General features: G+C 39.7%; 1 protein-coding gene across 1 annotated transcript; it reads left to right on the top strand.

Annotated features, from left to right (window-relative positions):
- The first annotated feature begins 16,192 nt into the window (after nt 1-16,192).
- On the top strand, nt 16,193-16,629 carry LOC122043701. Its single transcript, XM_042604297.1, has 2 exons — nt 16,193-16,444; nt 16,513-16,629. Exons 1-2 carry the CDS (start codon nt 16,193-16,195, stop codon nt 16,627-16,629), a joined length of 369 nt encoding a protein of 122 aa, XP_042460231.1.
- Nucleotides 16,630-16,931: the final 302 nt, after the last annotated feature.

Raw genomic sequence — 16,931 nt, 5'->3', positions numbered from 1 at the left:
ATTTGTAGACCGTGCACTGTCCTTTCTATTACCCGCTGAGTACCTATACTCACCACCGCATGTATATATTTATGTTTTCAGGTAGCCTGTAGATGGTTGGTGTCGCTCGGAGTATCCTGTCTGCCGGGTCCTACGTCACATCCGAAGACCGCGCTTGTTTTCTTTTATATATATCTTTTTATTATTTTTGGCATTGTATTTATGTGTAGCCATGTGGCTATCTTGTGGTTTTAGTGTTGTATTTGTGTTTAAGCCGTGCCGACCTGTATTGTATTTATTTGGTTTGCGTGGGCTTTCCTGTATTGTTTTTCCGCTATGTTATTTTTTTTTGTATGGCCGAGTGGGCTGTTAAATATTTATATAATTGCGTGGTTGTTGTCTCTTTTATTCCAGCCGAGTAGGCTGATGATATATACTGCGTGGTTGTGTAAATATTCCAGCCGTATGTGGCTGATGTATATTTGTTTGTAGTGATGCTTCATATTGTCACCGGTACAGGGGAGATGCTGTCGGATTTTTGTCTGACAGGGACTTCTTTGGGGCGTGACACAGAATCTCAAAACCAGCAAGAACTCAGATCATTACATCTTTTCATGATCAACATCGCTTCAACAACTTCAAGCTACAGCTTCCCAAAATCAGAATCACATGTTACACAATCCAGCAGAATCTGATTTTTTTTCTGATCTGATATCAAAACTGTAATTAATATCAGATAACTCGAGGGATATGTTCATGTTATATAAGTGGAGAACTAAACAAGTTAGCGCAGCATCAGTAACAACATTCTAGAAATAAACTTCTGCATATCTAAATTGTTTCCACTAAGCAATCAGGTTAAAAAAAATCTGAATTTTCCACTGATAAGTAAACTGCAACAAAAACTTAGCACACACATGTCGACTTGATACACCCCTTTCAGTTTCTACCAGAAAATTCTTCAAAGATGTCGCAATTCAGCCACTCTTTTCTCAACAAACTCAGGTTCAGCAAACCTACCTTCGTTTCCACTATTTCTTTGTGCCAAATGATCACCTTTATCTTCATCACTGCCTTCTAAAGCATAGAATACATTTTAATATTAACTTCAGTAATCTGTTGCTTTAGATTTTAATTATAGAAATTGGGAAACAACGCACAACTCAAATTTACAGAATTCAGATTCCAGTGAATAGTTTACAAATTATATTCTTAATGTCAAATGCTAAAATTTTAAATTCCAAACAGCTGCCCTGATTACTAGTATTATAGTTTAATCTTGCAGTTTCAGAATTTGAAATCCCAGTAATACAAGAAGGATGTTTCCCAGGTTAAAAATCAGAAGTTAGCTATCTTGCAACCTCAACTTTTGCACACAATTCAATTTAAAAATACCAACAGCTTCACAATTCAATTTAAAATGCATTGCTAGATTATGAAATTTGTAGCTCATTTTCAGAACCAAGAATTCAAAGATATCCTAAATGAATACATGAAGATTTAAGCTTGGAAACAACATCATTCAACACTACACTTATATGAAATTGAATTCTCCTTGTTTCTGATCAGCAATTGATTTTAAAGGTTTGCATCATTACATTACAACACTTCATAAATTCTGAAATTAGATTTCAATAAGCAGGAACTCACTGGATTGAGATACCTCAGGTTCCAGTGTAAATAAATTTCATTTTTGCACTTTCAGTTTCAAAACCTCACTGATATACTTCAGTTTCCATATTAAGCTACTCAAAAATACATCCAACAATCAGCATCAAGTTATAAAGAACTCAACTCTTGACAGTTTCCATATTACAGGTTACTGCATTTTCCAGCTGGCACTTTCAGAAATCAAGAACCTAGTCTTAACTACAGAAATTCGGCAAAGCAATAATATTCAAAGAAGTATTACAAAATTCTAATATTTCACAGTTTCAGAAATTTCTGAACTTGTTTTTCTGAATTCAGATTATCATCACAGAAATGCTCCAGCAGTAGAAATTTCTGCTCTACTTTTTCTGATCTTCTTAAAATCTCCAGCCAAACATTCAGCTTTAACCTCAAGAATATTGTCTTCTTATCAATCAACCACAGTTAGCTTGCCCTTCAATTCTTTTCAGATCAAAGAAGCAATTCGAAGTTGATATAGATTCTTTGCAGTAAGCACTTTTCAGTATCCTTCAACTTTTTTCCATCCATATTTCATCTTAGTGTTTAACTAGTCAAGAACTTGTAGCAAGATATTGGCACAACAACTGAACAAGAACAAATTCCATTTGAAATCTGGAATTTTTAACTCAGCAATTTTAGCATTTGATAATGTTCCAGCAGTTACAGAAACTTGAAAATTTTGAACATTACAGCTTCTATTAGGCAGCTTCATTTCAGATTCTATCAAACTCTTTAAGTTGCAGCTTTCACATTTGCTGAAATCAACATTCCTACATCTCATCATCCACATAAATCCCTTAATAAGCATTCCAACTCACTGATTTCAGCTCTGAAGTGCAGCTGGTTCCCTTGCACCAAAATAACTCTATGAAAATAACTCCCTGAATTCAGTTTCAACACTTGAGAGATGAAGTAATTCTATCTTGAGTTATATAGATCTCAATTCATCATTGCTTCTCAATTAGCACTGAATTAATAAGAAGTTGAATTCCAACTTCAATTGTACAAAATCAACACATTAACTTGGCACTAAACATGGTTTTGAAGAAATAATTGTTGCAACTAATTCTGTAAAGAAGATAACCATTGATAATGTCTACCAATTCTTAGCTGAAATGTCCCAACTGAAACAATACTTACTGAATACCTTCCCTGCAGTTTCAACAATTGGAATCAAATTCTGTTATGCAATTCACAGCTTCAATTCCAAGTTACTTGCAGATTCTTGCTTGATTCAATTTCAATTCCCAAATTGGTACAGAAATGCTCAACAAAACTACATCTCCAGTTTTCTGATTTCAGTTTCAAAAATTTCAGTTAAACAAATCAATTTCAGAACCTTGAATGTATTTAGTTCTACCTTTGATGCTTCAGTTCAAGCTTGATCTTTAATCTCTCTCACTTAATTCTTCACTGATTACTGAATCCAATTTGATTCATATTGGCTTAAAGGTTGCTCCTGATTTCCAACACCACTGAAATTTATAACTCAGTTTTTAGATTCAAAAATTCACTTTCAGCAGAATATTTTCCAAGTTAAGTAGCAACACATTAATTCTTGCAGACCACTGCATCTTTTCAGTAATTTGAAATCAGAATCTGTAGAGGTTAATGATGCAAGATTACCATTCGTTCCTTCACATTACAAACTTCATCTAAGTTACTCCTTTCCCTGATATCATTTCTAACATTTTGATAGTCCATTCATTCCACCAGCATTTTCCTCACTGTTTAATGAACCAATTGCTGCCCTTTTCTTCAACTTTTCCAAGTAAATGATACTCCATTCGAATGCTTAGTTGATGAAATAATAACCACTCATTGAATTCCGAATTTTGATCCATTTAAATCACATTCCAGTGGCTATACAGCTCACTGTTCTTGCATTGTTTTGTGTCCAGATAAATCCCTGAATTCATCTTTTCTCATCTTGTAAATGTCATACAAGGTAAGCATACCATTTGTTTTCAGTAACTCTTAAATTCAACTAAGCTTCCACTCATTTGGATATTGCATTCTAATTTTTTATACAAAACTGATACAAACTTTTCAGCCCTGCACTTCAATTTATGCAGAATTCCTGCATTGTGAATTTCTGCAGAATGCAGCACAGCACAGCAACTCCAACAGAAAGTTAAGATTTCAGCATTTCCAAAACCTTCTTACCACATATGTCTCTTACAATTTTGAATGCATCAACATAGTATCAAGTCTTACACTTCAAAACAATTGGAGCTCACTCTTGACATTATAAAACTCAAGATATGGATACATTTAGCATACAATCTAAAGAGTACTTAATTTAAACAGCATTCTTCCAAAACTCCATCATTGGCTTGAATTTTCCCATTCATTAACGAGTGCATCCAAAAATTCAAAAACACTACACACCTCCCCCACACTTAATCCTTTATCATCTTGCAAAATCTAACTCATCAAGTATTCAACCAAAACACTCAATTAAAGAATGACAAGCAAGGATTATCAAGAATTAAAATGCTAGATGAGAATGTAATAAGAAAATTGTGAGGAAAGGAATTGGAAAGTATGAAGGGGAACAAAATTGACAAAATCCTCAATTTCCATGCACACAAATGCTATTGTGACTTTGAAAAGAAACTAAGCAAATTCTAGAGTTCAATTGTTGTGAGTGTTAGGACCAAAAGTAGCTAGAGGGGGGGTGAATAGCTCGTCGCGTTCGCTCGGTGCTCGGCGTTGCTTGTTTCTTCAAGAATATGCAGCGGAAAATACAGAAACAAATACAACAACGCTAACACGGTTGGTTTACTTGGTATCCACCTCACAAGAGGTGACTAGTCCAAGGATCCACACCACGCACGCACCCTCCACTATGAAAACACTCCTTTTCGGTAACTACCGAGGGCGGAGAAGCCCTACAAGACTCTCAGTACAAGAAGAAAGGAAAGGGAAACAAAATACAAGCGCAAAGCTTACAATGAGTACAGAAAACCCTAACCCTAGCTTCTCTTCTTGCCTTTGATCCGCCTCTTGACTTGGAGAGCTTCCAAGATCCTTCAAGAACTGGTGATCTGAGCTTTGTGAGCGCTGTGGAGGAGTAGGCGAGTAATCTGGAGTGAATCGGTGAAGTTCTTCCGCAGCCATCGAACGCCTGCAGCTATAAACGACGCCAACGGTCGGATCCCGATCGATTCGAATGTTCCCAATCGATCGGGGAGGCTTTGGATCGATCCACGGATCGATCCAGAGCGCCTCTGTGCTCTGGAAACGCGCCTGGATCGATCCACGGATCGATTCAGCGCTTATCACGCGAAGCAGCCGCGTCCCAATCGATCCACTGATCGATTGGGACCTCTGGATCGATCCACAGATCGATCCAGAAGCTCTCTGTCTGGATCGATCCACTGATCGATCCAGAGCCTGGATCGATCCACTGATCGATCCAGCACTTGGTTTTTGTCCAAAACCAAGTCCTAAATCTCCCAAACCAACATCCGGTCAACCTTGACCTGTTGGTATGTCATGCCTAGCATCTAGTCACTCCCTTGACCTGCTAGGACTCCCTTACCAAGTGTCCGGTCAATCCCTTTGACCCACTTGGACTTTTCTCTGTGCCAAGTATCCAGTCAATCCCTTTGACCTACTTGGACTTTTCTTTCATGCCAAGTATCCAGTCAATCCTTTGACCTACTTGGACTTCCCAACACCAGATGTCCGATCATCCTTGATCCATCTGGATTTTCCCTTGCCTGGCTTCACTCACCAGGACTTTCACCTGGCTTCACTCACCAGGATTTTCACCTGGCTTCACTCACCAGGATTTCCATCTGCCTAGCTTCACTCACTAGGACTTTCACCTGGCTTCACTCACCAGGATTTCCATCTGCCTAGCTTCACTCACTAGGACTTTCACCTGGCTTCACTCACTAAGACTTCCTTCTTCCTGGCTTCACTCACCGGACTTTCATTTAGCCTAACATCCCAGTTAGGACTTCCCAGTCAAGTATCCAGTCAACCTTGACCTACTTGACTCTTCTTCAATCAATATCTTATTGTCAAACATCTAAACCCAAACCAAGACTCAGCTTGGTTACCCAGGTCAACCTTGACCTGAGGGATATTGCACCAACAATCTCCCCCTTTTTGATGTTTGACAATACCACAATAACACTTACAATCCCATATGTAAGTTAGGCTAATCCCATAGCCTCCTTCTTCATGCCACTAGGTAATGAAAGCATAAATTAAGCTCTTCATTCTCCCCAAGAGGGCAAACTCCCTCTAGGTAATGAAAGCCTAACTTACTCCCTTTCATGAGTCCTTTCATTCTCCCCATGAGCTTCCCATAGGTAATGAAGGACTAAGCTTAACCATACATTCTCCCCCTATTGGCACACATCAACCCATCGTTGGACACACATCAACCTATGCTCCAATTCTGGGCACACTTCAACAAATCCATTTGTTGAAGACTCTCCCCCTGAAGAGTTGCTCATCGTTGTTCACAACATCACTCGTTGTGATCAACACGATAATGAAGGTCTCATACCCTTCATTTATCCTTAACTTCTCCCTCAATGTAGACAACTACCCAACCTTGAGCATTATCTACCACATGAGTGTCCACTTGAAATAATGAGGATATCCACTCCCCATTTCTCCCCATTTCAAGTTTAAATGCTCAACCTTGAGCAAGTTCACAACAGAAGGTTAACCACCTTCCAAGGTTCATGAAAAATAACTTTCATGTCTTTAAAGAGTCCCTCCCCCTAAAGACATGGTGGTAACTTCTGTCATTGCACCAACAATGACTTGGAATCCCTAAAACATTAGGAAACCCAAATTTGGAAGTTTTGAGGTTCAAATATTCAAAATTTGAAACAACCTCAACCTAAACTTCTACTTAGTCTTCGTTAACCAATCCATCCTTGTTTTCAACATGAAAACACCCTTTGTATGTATACAAATGTATTTAAGGGGTTTGAAATGGTTACCTAGACTCAAGGAGGTTCAAAGATGCTGAAATCAGGCCTTCCCAGCCAAAATCAGCAACTTGGATCGATTGGAGTTGGGTTCCAATCGATTGAACCTTTCTGAATCGATCCACGGATTGATTCAGACTCCCTGGATCGATCTGCTGATCGATCCAGCGAGCTTCTGCTCGCGGGAATTGCCGTTTGAATCGATCCATGGATCGATTCAGGAACTCCAATCGATCCATGGATCGATCGGAGCTCTGATAGTTGTTGAAATTCCATTTCAGTCAACTTCAGAAACCCCTAGAAAATTCTACAAAAATCCAAAAATTATGAAATTTCGTGTAGACATTATTTAGGGCATACTTAATCATGGAAAAATAGTTTTCTATGAAAATACATCATATTTTCAAAGATTGACACAAACTTGAAAACTTGCAAAAACTTTAGTGTTTTTCTTCAAGTTTGTGTCTAACTATTCAATGGTGATTACTATCAAAAGATAGCCTTCACCAAGGTTTTCCAAAAACATTTTAAAAACATTTTCAAAACCAATATCCCATCATGTTCTTTGGGCATAATGCACATGACTTGTACATTAGCTTTCCCAATGATGGGAAAACACATAACTATGTGTTTTGATGAATTTAAAACTCAAAGGAATGCACTAAATCAACATCTTGAGCTTTGTTCATCATCCTAACATCTCACTTGTATATAATATGCACTAAAACACATACAAGTCACCTTAGAGGTCTTTGTGAGATGTAAAATTTGGTTTTGCCCTATTCTAGGGATCATGCATATCTATCTAGGCATTTTAGAGATATTAGACATCCACCCAGGATGTCACTTGTCAATAAGTGTCGTTAAATGCCATTCGTCCTTAATTACAAGGAATTAAACTTAATGCATGATTATGTTATGGCATACATCAACAGAAAATAATTTTCAAAAGAAAATATCCTATTACTACATGATGTATGAATGTCATGACATGGTATTTTTGGATTTTTCATAATAAAACATGAATGCAAAAATAGACATGATGTCATGGCATATGATGGGCAAACAATCATGGCAAGGTTTAGCATAAATAAAATATACCTAGATTAACTATCTAAGTATCCTTAAAGTCTTAGCTAAACTTACAACTTAAACCTAGATTGCCCTAAAGTGCTTCAAGAAAATGCCAAAGCCTAAATTTTGGCATTTCTAATTTTCTTGATTTAATGTATGCCAATTGAAAATAAACATGTCCTCAAATGTTGGCATATTCCATTTTTCTTCAAGAGTAGCACTTTTGAATTAAGGCCCGGATTGCCTTAAATTTCCTAAGAACATACCAAAATCCCAACTTGGTAGTTCATGTGTTTTCTCAAATTTGTGCCACTTTAAAATAAAATCAATACTTCTCCAATTTGGCACATTTTACTCTTTCAAGGAGTCAATAATAGGTCCATTTCATTTTTAAAGGTTAACTAAAACCTTGAAAATGCTCCTTGAGTGTCAATTTCCTCAAAGTTGGGTTAACTACCCTTCTAATCGGAGTTGACACTCTCTAACCCATCTATGGGGTAGAGAAGATGCTCCTAGGAACCCAACACCTATTGGTGCTCCTTGGATGCTCTAGGTACTCACTAGGGATAACTTCCCTAGATACCTTCCTAGTGACCTTGTTGGGCTTCTTAGAAGCCTTGGTCACATTTTCTAGGTCAACTCTAGGGATAACCTCCCTTGTGACCTTGTTTGTGACTTTCTTAGACTTCTTAGAAGTCTTAGTCATATTTATTGCACAAATACTCTTAGGGATGACTTCCCTAGTATTTTTGGCTTGACCACTAGACCTAGGGTTTGTTCCATAACTATATGGAACTCTATGGTAAGAGGGCACATCCTTCTTAGCCTTTGGTTTGTATCCCAACCCTCTATGGCCATTGGATGGCTTTTGTACCCCTAAACTTAGGTTATGCTCATTTTGCCCTAATAGGATATTTTCCATCCTTTTTAGGGTCTTTTTCATTTTATCAAGCCTTGATCTCAAGACTTGATTTTCTATCACTAAGTCCTTAGTTTTTAGTTTTTCATTTGATCCATGAGCATTTTTGTTTCTAGGCTTGTATCTTACATCCTTAGAGTTATTGCCTAGGTTTTTACCTACCATCCTAGCCTTAGGTGTAGTAGTTTTAGCATGAAAAGCTATATATTTTTCTTTAACACTATCATGCTTTCTATTTTCATGGTAAATAGCATTAAAATGATATAAATTTGAACTATCATGTTTTTTACCATAATGTAGAGGAGTAGGCTCAATAAATGTTACCTTCTTCTTTACCTTAGAGGCTCCCCCTTTACTAGAGCTTCCTCCATGAGCCTTGACCATCTTCTTCCCCTTGGGGCATTGACTTCGGTAATGCCCTTTTTGTTGACACAAGAAGCACACAATGTGCTCCTTGCTCTTCTTTGTCCCGGGGGTGGTCTCCTTGGGCTTCTCCTTGCCCTTTTGTGCCACTTGACCCTTCTTCTTGGCCAAGTTGGGACACTTGCTCTTATAGTGCCCATGTTCCCTACACTCAAAACATATTATGTGATTTTTATTATTAATTGAAATATTTATACCTTTGCTTGTAGGGGTGGCATCTTTTTCTTTGGATCCGGAGGTAGAAGCTTCCTCTTGATCGGACCTTGATTCTCCTCCATTTGATTTTTCTTGACTTGTGGAGGTAGAAGCTTCTTCCTCCTCTTCTTCTCTCGACCCGGATGTAGAAGCTTCTTCTTCTTCTTGATCCGGTGTCACCAAGGATTGCTCCCCCTCAATCCTAGAGGTGGAGGCTTCATCATCTTGAATGTGAAACAAGGAGTATGCTCCCTCCTTGTTCCCTTCGGTGCATTCCCTTGAGGATGAAGCTTCTTGGATTTCCTCTTCTTCGGAGGTTGAGTATCTCTCAACCTCGGAGTCCTCCTCTTGGTCTTGATCCAATGAGTCGCCCTCTTTGGATTCTTCTTGATTTGATACAGTGGAGGGGATCTCATGAATTCTTGCCAATTTGCTCCAAAGCTCCTTGGCATCTTCAAACTCTCCAATTTGTTCCAAGATGTTGCTTGGCAATAAATTGACCAAAAGCTTGGTCACTTTGTCATTGGCCTCACATCTTTGAATTTGGTCTTTGCTCCACTTGCTCCTTTTGAGTACTTTGCCCTTGGAATTTGTGGGAGCTTCAAAACCTTCCATGAGAGCAAACCATTGCTCTATCTCCATCATAAGAAAATTTTCAATTCTTGATCTCCAAGAATCGAAGCTTGCCGATGTGTATGGTGGAGCCACCCTTGTGTCAAATCCAAGTCCATCTTGGAATTGCATCTTGAAGTTGAGCTTGATAAAGTCTTGAACTTGAAGAATTTGCTCCAACTTCTTCACCCTCTAGCTTTTCTTGATATGCTTGACCCTTCCGGCGATGATTCCGGTGAAGAGCGGCCTCGCTCTGATACCACTTGTTAGGACCAAAAGTAGCTAGAGGGGGGGGTGAATAGCTCGTCGCGTTCGCTCGGTGCTCGGCGTTGCTTGTTTCTTCAAGAATATGCAGCGGAAAATACAGAAACAAATACAACAACGCTAACACGGTTGGTTTACTTGGTATCCACCTCACAAGAGGTGACTAGTCCAAGGATCCACACCACGCACGCACCCTCCACTATGAAAACACTCCTTTTCGGTAACTACCGAGGGCGGAGAAGCCCTACAAGACTCTCAGTACAAGAAGAAAGGAAAGGGAAACAAAATACAAGCGCAAAGCTTACAATGAGTACAGAAAACCCTAACCCTAGCTTCTCTTCTTGCCTTTGATCCGCCTCTTGACTTGGAGAGCTTCCAAGATCCTTCAAGAACTGGCGATCTGAGCTTTGTGAGCGCTGTGGAGGAGTAGGCGAGTAATCTGGAGTGAATCGGTGAAGTTCTTCCGCAGCCATCGAACGCCTGCAGCTATAAACGACGCCAACGGTCGGATCCCGATCGATTCGAATGTTCCCAATCGATCGGGGAGGCTTTGGATCGATCCACGGATCGATCCAGAGCGCCTCTGTGCTCTGGAAACGCGCTTGGATCGATCCACGGATCGATCCAGCGCTTATCGCGCGAAGCAGCATCGATCCGATCGATCGATCGATCCACGGATCGATCCAGAAGCTCTCTGTTCGCTGGGACAGGTCTGGATCGATCCACTGATCGATCCAGAGCCTGGATCGATCCACTGATCGATCCAGCACTTGGTTTTTGTCCAAAACCAAGTCCTAAACCTCCCAAACCAACATCCGGTCAACCTTGACCTGTTGGTATGTCATGCCTAGCATCTAGTCACTCCCTTGACCTGCTAGGACTCCCTTACCAAGTGTCCGGTCAATCCCTTTGACCCACTTGGACTTTTCTCTGTGCCAAGTATCCGGTCAATCCCTTTGACCTACTTGGACTTTTCTTTCATGCCAAGTATCCAGTCAATCCTTTGACCTACTTGGACTTCCCAACACCAGATGTCCGATCATCCTTGATCCATCTGGATTTTCCCTTGCCTGGCTTCACTCACCAGGACTTTCACCTAGCTTCACTCACTAGGGTTTTCCATCTGCCTAGCTTCACTCACTAGGACTTTCACCTGGCTTCACTCACCAGGATTTTCACCTGGCTTCACTCACCAGGATTTCCATCTGCCTAGCTTCACTCACTAGGACTTTCACCTGGCTTCACTCACCAGGATTTCCATCTGCCTAGCTTCACTCACTAGGACTTCCTTCTGCCTGGCTTCACTCACCAGGACTTTTCTTCTGCCTGGCTTCACTCACCAGGACTTTCATTTAGCCTAACATCCCAGTTAGGACTTCCCAGTCAAGTATCCAGTCAACCTTGACCTACTTGACTCTTCTTCAATCAATATCTTATTGTCAAACATCTAAACCCAAACCAAGACTCAGCTTGGTTACCCAGGTCAACCTTGACCTGAGGGATATTGCAGCAACAGTGAGTGCATGCCACTCAAGAGAAAATAATAGTGTATAGACTTAAAGTGGTCATCTCTAGGTAATTTTCATGCAATCTAACTTAATTAATCAAATTAGAATCCACCACCAAATTAACCAATAACATGCAAGAAAAGTATCCAATCATGTCACATGACCTAAAATTGATGATCAAATTTAAGAAACTTTTACCATCTTAAAAATATTACTAAACAATTCATGGAGACTATTATTCAAATGACATGCTATGTATACCAAACTAAATACAAAGTATGTAAGTAAAATGCAAAATGCAAAGTATGAAACTAAAGAAACGTATAAAGAATTTATTAGACACAAAGCATGAATTAAAATGCAAGAAAAAACAAAATTAGAACCAACTCCCCTTGAATTCCCGGTGGTTGAAGAAGGTTCAAAAGAAGAAGCCACCCCGGTAGTGGAGTCCTCATAGTTCCACTCAAATTCTTTTTATTCACCATTTTTCCTTTCACCATTCTTTCTGGAGGTCGTAGACGGTTTAGATTTAGTACCCATTTCAAACATCTATTGTGTCCTACAAAAGCAAAGATAAGCAACACATTTCGAACACTATCATGAAAAGATAAATGGGTATTACATTCTACAAATTCAATTAATGGTACCTCTATGAAATTTTTGGATAATTCACAAGAAATTCTCACCTTGTCGTGTTGAAAGGTACCTAAAGTGGTGATTATTACCTCCTTTCCTCCAAGTAAATGCTCAGACTCTAGTTCTGGTGAATATTCAATTTTATGTAGTGATTCTTGGGTGCTTGGCTCCATAACACAAGTCCTTACACTTACATCTTCAATTCTTGGTGATTCTTGAGGTATTGCTTCCAGTAAGCAATCCCCTACACTTAAATCATCTTCTACATCAAAACCTGCATCTTCAACAACATCTAAAGCAACACTATTAGTAGAATCAGAAATTTTAACAACTACATCATCATCACAAATTAAACTAGAAAATTCTTGTGAATAAATGGAAGTAGGGGCAAACCTAACAGAATCACTACTTTCCATCTCTCCACTAGAGTTCTGTGCTTGTAACTGATTAATGGATGATGCAATTTGATCTAACTGACTCTGAATATTCTGTATCCTTGCAAATTGTTGTTCTTGATTCTCTCTCATTTGTTGCATAACTTCATTGAATTTTCAAATTGACTTTACAAATTTTTCTTGTACATCCTCATACCTATTCCGTTGCTCCATAGGTAGGTAGGACTGATATTCAGGATGATAATACTGAGTCTGAGGCTGATCATAATAATTCTCCATCCCATCTCCAAAATACGGATAATATGGATCCATGGTAAAAAGAATTTCCTATTCTTACACTCACAATTAGCAAATAAAATTAGAAGACTCAGGAACAAATAAATTCAAACACATGGATATATAAGCATGAAAGCAATCAAACAACAATCCTAAAAACACCGCTACAAGTATCCCCAGCAACGACGCCAAAATTTGATAACGAAGTCTGTCACACTCGTAAATCAAATTAATAATGTATTTTCCACTAAACCCCTTAACCACACAATCATGTTGTAGTAACGAACCCAGGATCGAACCTCGAGGAACAAACGGTAGGATGTAATTTAGGATTGTATTTTATTCTCATGTTTGGGGTTTTTAATATGGAATTGAGGGTTTAAACTTGAATCTAAATCTAACAAAAGTGAAGCACAACAATAAAGAAATTAATCTAAAGCAAGAGTGAAACCTAACTATGTGTCAATGATCAAACCATAACGCATTGTCACCCTACATTATAATTAAACCATCAACACACTTAAACTAAATATGAAATAACGAAACATAATTAAATCTGATCTACAACACCAATTAAAACCCTAGCTTGAACTTAACAACCTAACAATTAAACAAGCACCAAATAAGACTTAAACTAAGCTTTAACAAGGTAATGAAATGCTAAACTACTACTAAAAACATAACAACATCAAAATAAATCTGTGCCAAGATACAAAACAGGAATAAAATGAAATAAACCCTAAACCAATCCAGTCTCACAATCAATCTAACAAACAACACATTCTTTCCATCACACAAGAGTGCCGAAGTTGAGAACACCCAACTCTGGACCTCAATAGAGCATCTCAGGTGCTTCTCAGTTCAAGGTATGCTCAACAACACCGGCGAACCACCTCCGGCGAGCTAGAACAACCCTAAACCCACTCAAGTGCCGAAAATCTGGATTTCTTCTACCAGGAGCTCTCTGAATCTGGTGATGGTTTGCTGTCGGATGGAGCTCAGGAACGCCCGCAGACCACCTCCGAACATTGCTGATGGGAATCAGAGCTCAGATTTAGAAGAACACCTCCAAATCTGGCGAAAATAGAGGCTTGCCGAGAAAAGAATTCCGCTGGAGGGAATACCCGCCGATGGATCCAGATGATCGGGATGATGATGCCATGAAGCTCTACAATGAGGTTGAAGCTTGAAAGAGTTGATCAGAGAAGGAAAGGGGCCGGAATCTCGAAGATGCCACGGGATGCGAAGCTACGCGGAGGAAGAGATCAACAACCACGAACACTGTAGCTTCTCTGTTTTAAATCAGATCCAGATCTGAACGGACGATTAAAATTGATTTGGAGCTTGATCAACGGTGAAAGTTCACATAAAATCCAATCCGAAGGTATTGATCTTGATCTAGGGTCTGGATCTACTCTCCCTTAGGTCAGATCGACCAGATCTTCACTGGGTGGCTCAGATCTATCAAATCTTTGATGAACGGCCCATAATGCTCCATAGCTTGATTTTCTCGTTTGAACTCCGATTCGAGCACAATTTCGGTTCGAATAGATCCAAATCCAAGATCCTTTGATGCCTATAAAATAAGAATAAAATATTAGCATCAAATAACACCAAAAATAAGATAATTTGTAATTAAGTCCAAAATAAAGACAATGCACGAAATGTGATGTAATAATGATTTAAACCTATGAAATCAACATCAAACTATGCATATATGAATCAAAATAATACAGTAAAATCATGGTTATCAAAAGCCTTACACGTATATCTAGTGACCTACTGATCGAGATTAAGATAGATCTGGTCAAGTGCTTGACACGTAATAGAGACGTCTTCGTTTGGTCCACCGAGGAGCTACCCGGAGTCAAGCCCGAGGTAGCTGAACATAAATTACATCTTCTGCCTGATTCCCGATCGATCAAGCAGAAGAAGCGAAACTTCTCGGCTAACTAAAATAAGATCATCGGAGCTGAGGTGGATCAACTCTTGAAGGCAGGACACATTAGAGAAATACAATTTCCGCCTTGGCTCTCTAATGTGGTCCTGATGTCCAAACCCAATAACAAGTGGAGAGTCTACATCAACTTTCGAGACCTCAACCGTGCTAGCGCTAAGGACTGTTACCCACTGCCCAAGATTGATCAGATGGTAAACTCAACCTTGGGCTGTGAAAGGATATGCATGCTCGATGCTTACCAGCAATACCACCAAATCCCTCTGGCATTGGAAGATCAGGAGAAGGTCAACTTCATCACGGCAGATGATACTTTCTGTTATACCGTTATGCCTTTTGGATTGTGAAATGCATGAGCTACTTATCAGAGAATGATGGATAAGATCTTCCGAGAGCAGATAGGACGAAATATGGAGGTCTATGTAGATGATATCCTCATCAAATCCTCTTGGCCATAAATTTGATTTTTGACATAAAGGAGACTTGTGGCATGCTATAACAATATGGACTAAAATTAAATTCATTGAAGTGCCTGTTTGGAGCTCAGGGGGAGGGGGGGGGGGGAATTCCTGGGATACCTCATTACCGAGCGGGGAATTGAGGCTAACCCGGAAAAGGTTCAAGCACTTCGAGACATAAAGCACCTCAGAATCTAAAAGAAGCATAGAAGTTGGTGGGCAGAATAACTACGCTGTCTAGGTTTATATCTCGGTCTACAGATTGAGCATTGCCTTTCTTCAAGGTACTCAGAAGAGTGGCCAAGTTTCAATGGGATGAAGAATGCAACCAAGCCTTCGAAGAGTTGAAAAAGCACATGGAGGCCTTGCCCTCACTATTTAAACCTATTGCGGGGGAGCCGCTCTGGGTCTATCTGTCAACTACCACTGGGTCATGGGGATGGTGTTGGTGAAAGAGCAGGATGATGTACAACGACAAGTATATTTCTTCAGTCATCTATTAAAAGGGGGCGAGTCTCGGTATACGATTCTAGAGAAGTTAGTTTACAGATTAGTTTTCATGGCCCGTCGCCTGCGACCTTATTTCTTAGCACACTCGATCACAGTCCTGACCAATAGTACTATGGGGAATGCCCTTACCAATATAGAGGTGGTTGACCACCTCATCAAATGGGCAACTGAGCTGGGAGAATATGACATATAGTATCCACCCTGAACAACGATTAAAGCATAAGCCTTGGAAGATTTTTGATGAAGGTCCATTAACCTGATTCTGAAGAAACTTAGAAGGTTTATGTAGACGGGTCATCCACCTAGCAGGGAAGTGGAGTAGGGATACTTCTGATATCCCCTCAGGAAGATATCATGCAGCTGGCCATTAGGCTAAATTTTAGAGCTACTAATAATGAGGTGGAGTATGAGGCGCTATTGGCAGGGTTGCAAGCGGCTTGGCATGTTAGCACCGCCTGGGTGGTCATTTATTCCGATTCTCAGCAGATAGCTCAACAAGTAGCGGGTAACTTTGAGGCTAACAGTGACAAGCTACAGTTAAATAGGGAAGCATATGAGAAAATGAAGGAGAGTTTCAAAGAAGTTATAGTGACTAAGATTCCTCGGGTAGATAACCAAAGGACAGATAAACTAGCTAAAATGGCCAGCTCTTTGACCACTTGGATGTTGGATAGGTCGATAATCCAAAACTTCCTAATAGCACAGATAGACTTACAGAACAATATAGAAGAGTCGATCAACTAGAGAGCCCCAATGATCATTTATCTTCAGCAAGGCGTTCTACCTGCTGATCTTGAAGAAGCTAGATTGATCAGAAGAAGAGCTCACATATACACTCTGATCAGGGATCAACTGTACAGGCGGGCATTTTTCAGACCACTGCTCAAATGCTTAAGTACGGATGAGGCATAGTATGCCTTACAGGAAATACATCAAGGGTGTTGCGGTAACCACATTGGAGGAAGGATCCTGGCTCGAAAAGTATTGCTGGCCGGATATTTTTGGCCCACTCTGTAGAGAGATGCCCAGTGATTGGTGAATACCTACTTATCTTGCCAAAAGCATTAGAACCTGACTCATCGACCGACTGATA

This window comes from Zingiber officinale, chromosome 2A, assembly GCF_018446385.1.
Source record: "Zingiber officinale cultivar Zhangliang chromosome 2A, Zo_v1.1, whole genome shotgun sequence".
In the NCBI taxonomy this organism is placed as follows: Eukaryota; Viridiplantae; Streptophyta; class Magnoliopsida; order Zingiberales; family Zingiberaceae; genus Zingiber; species Zingiber officinale.
The sequence above is the reverse complement of the archived record's forward strand: the minus strand, read 5'-3'. Positions and strand labels throughout refer to the sequence as shown.